Consider the following 1,690-nt stretch of genomic DNA (forward strand, 5'->3'; position numbering starts at 1 on the left):
CGAGGCTCCATTTTCTTCTCCTATGTTGTAAACAACAATCAATGGGGAAGCCTTTACTTTATTTGTTCACTTCCATTCACCAGCTACGTGTCCTCCTTCAGTCGCCGGATAAGGGAAATTGCAATCAATCCTTCCCCCACCCTTTTTCTACTGCCTCAGAAAGACGTCAGAAAAAGGTTTTTCTTCAGGCAAACACAAGCAGAAGCTGCAATGTCATTTTGGTAAGCAAAGCAGCAAACAAGATAAGGCATCAAATCCGTGAAATAACCTCGCAGCATGGCTGGCACAACGCTCTCCAGCTCTCCAACAAGGTCCCCAGTCACTTGCTTTTGGACCCTGGAAGTTATTTTTTTGCCTGCGCTGTTGCATGGCTTCAGCAAGGGAGCAGGGGAAGCACAACCTTTCTTTAGGCGAACACGCTGCTTGATGGTCAGGACACTGCGAGGAGAACAAGGATTAAATCACATAAATGAAACACTGAGTTCAAGTGTTCTGCTTCCTGGGGATGCGTTTAATAACCAGGCTCTGGTACAGGCACATTCCGCCCGTCCGTCAGAAGGGCAAAGGCAAAGAGGGAGGGGCGAGCTTTTCCTCATTCCTCCCCCACCCCACTTTCGTAGAAGTCATCGCTAGTCAACTCTTTGAAAGACCATCCATAGGGGACACTCAGTGCTAAGGATTCCAAGAGCATAGGACACTCAATGCCCTACGCTAACCAACTGGTGGGATTTCAGACATTGCTTCTACTCCGAAGTCAGCCAGTGGACATACCAGCCTGGAGCTGACGAGAACCACAGCCATGCTCACATTCACAGCGAGCCTGTCCTCCACTGAAACCTCAAGGCACACCCAGTCAAAAGCCACAACTAACTTGTAAGCAAAAAAGTCTTTCTAGGATGCAATCCTGTACGTCGCCATCTTAGAAATCCATCCCAGAGATTCCCACCAGTAGCATGAGCGGGAGCACTGAGGAAAACCAGCAAGAACACAGAAAACAGACACCTTGCCCTAGAAGCACATCCTAACTGGTTGCACAACGAAATGTAGAGGAAGCTGGATCCTACTCCGGATTCGTGAAGTGTGTAACGAGCTCCCAGCAGACTCCAGTGAAGTCTAATATGGGCATTACATCAAGACCCCTCAAGTCACTCCACCTGCTTTCACCTGCGAGCAGGGACAGGTGGTGAGGGCAACAGGATCCCACGCGATCGTTTGGGCCAAACACACTTTAATTTTCAAATAAAGTACTAAGTGAGATACTGAAATGATTTCTGAGGGCAGGGACTAATTCACAGCACAGTAGAGTCATCATGCAGTTGATGACTGTATCAAAGTGTTACTGGAAGCAGCCAATGGATTTCCTCTCAAGCCATGAGGAGATGCAGCAGCAGCTGGTGATGGATCACGGTACGCAGACCTCTGCCCGCTTGCTAGATGGCAAGCCGGCAAACGGACAACTGCTCCACGCAGCTGAGGTATCCAATTCTGTCTTCACATGTTTCATGGCAAAACCAGAACTGCTACAGAATTTTGGCATGGTGAAAGATTGTTTCACATGCCCAAGCCATGCTCATAGAATATGTTAAAGTTGTACTTTGGTCTTGCAGCATCCTAGCACCAACTTTGTCATCATGAATATTTAATGGAAGACGGCATAGGGGCAGACATTCAAGCAGGAATCCATACAAAA

The 1,690-nt window shown here is 47.9% G+C and overlaps 1 protein-coding gene across 1 annotated transcript in view; it reads right to left on the minus strand.

Moving 5' to 3' along the window:
* The window catches only part of LRRC1 (leucine rich repeat containing 1), a 65,210-nt gene extending 64,409 nt beyond the window's left edge, over positions 1–801 (minus strand). Inside the window, exon 1 of the mRNA XM_009333257.1 lies at positions 772–801. Coding sequence (XP_009331532.1) covers positions 772–801 — 30 coding nt within the window. The remainder of the gene's footprint in view (positions 1–771) is intronic.
* Positions 802–1,690: the final 889 nt, after the last annotated feature.

This window comes from Pygoscelis adeliae, unplaced genomic scaffold, assembly GCF_000699105.1.
Source record: "Pygoscelis adeliae isolate BGI_AS28 unplaced genomic scaffold, ASM69910v1 Scaffold57, whole genome shotgun sequence".
Taxonomy (NCBI): domain Eukaryota; kingdom Metazoa; phylum Chordata; class Aves; order Sphenisciformes; family Spheniscidae; genus Pygoscelis; species Pygoscelis adeliae.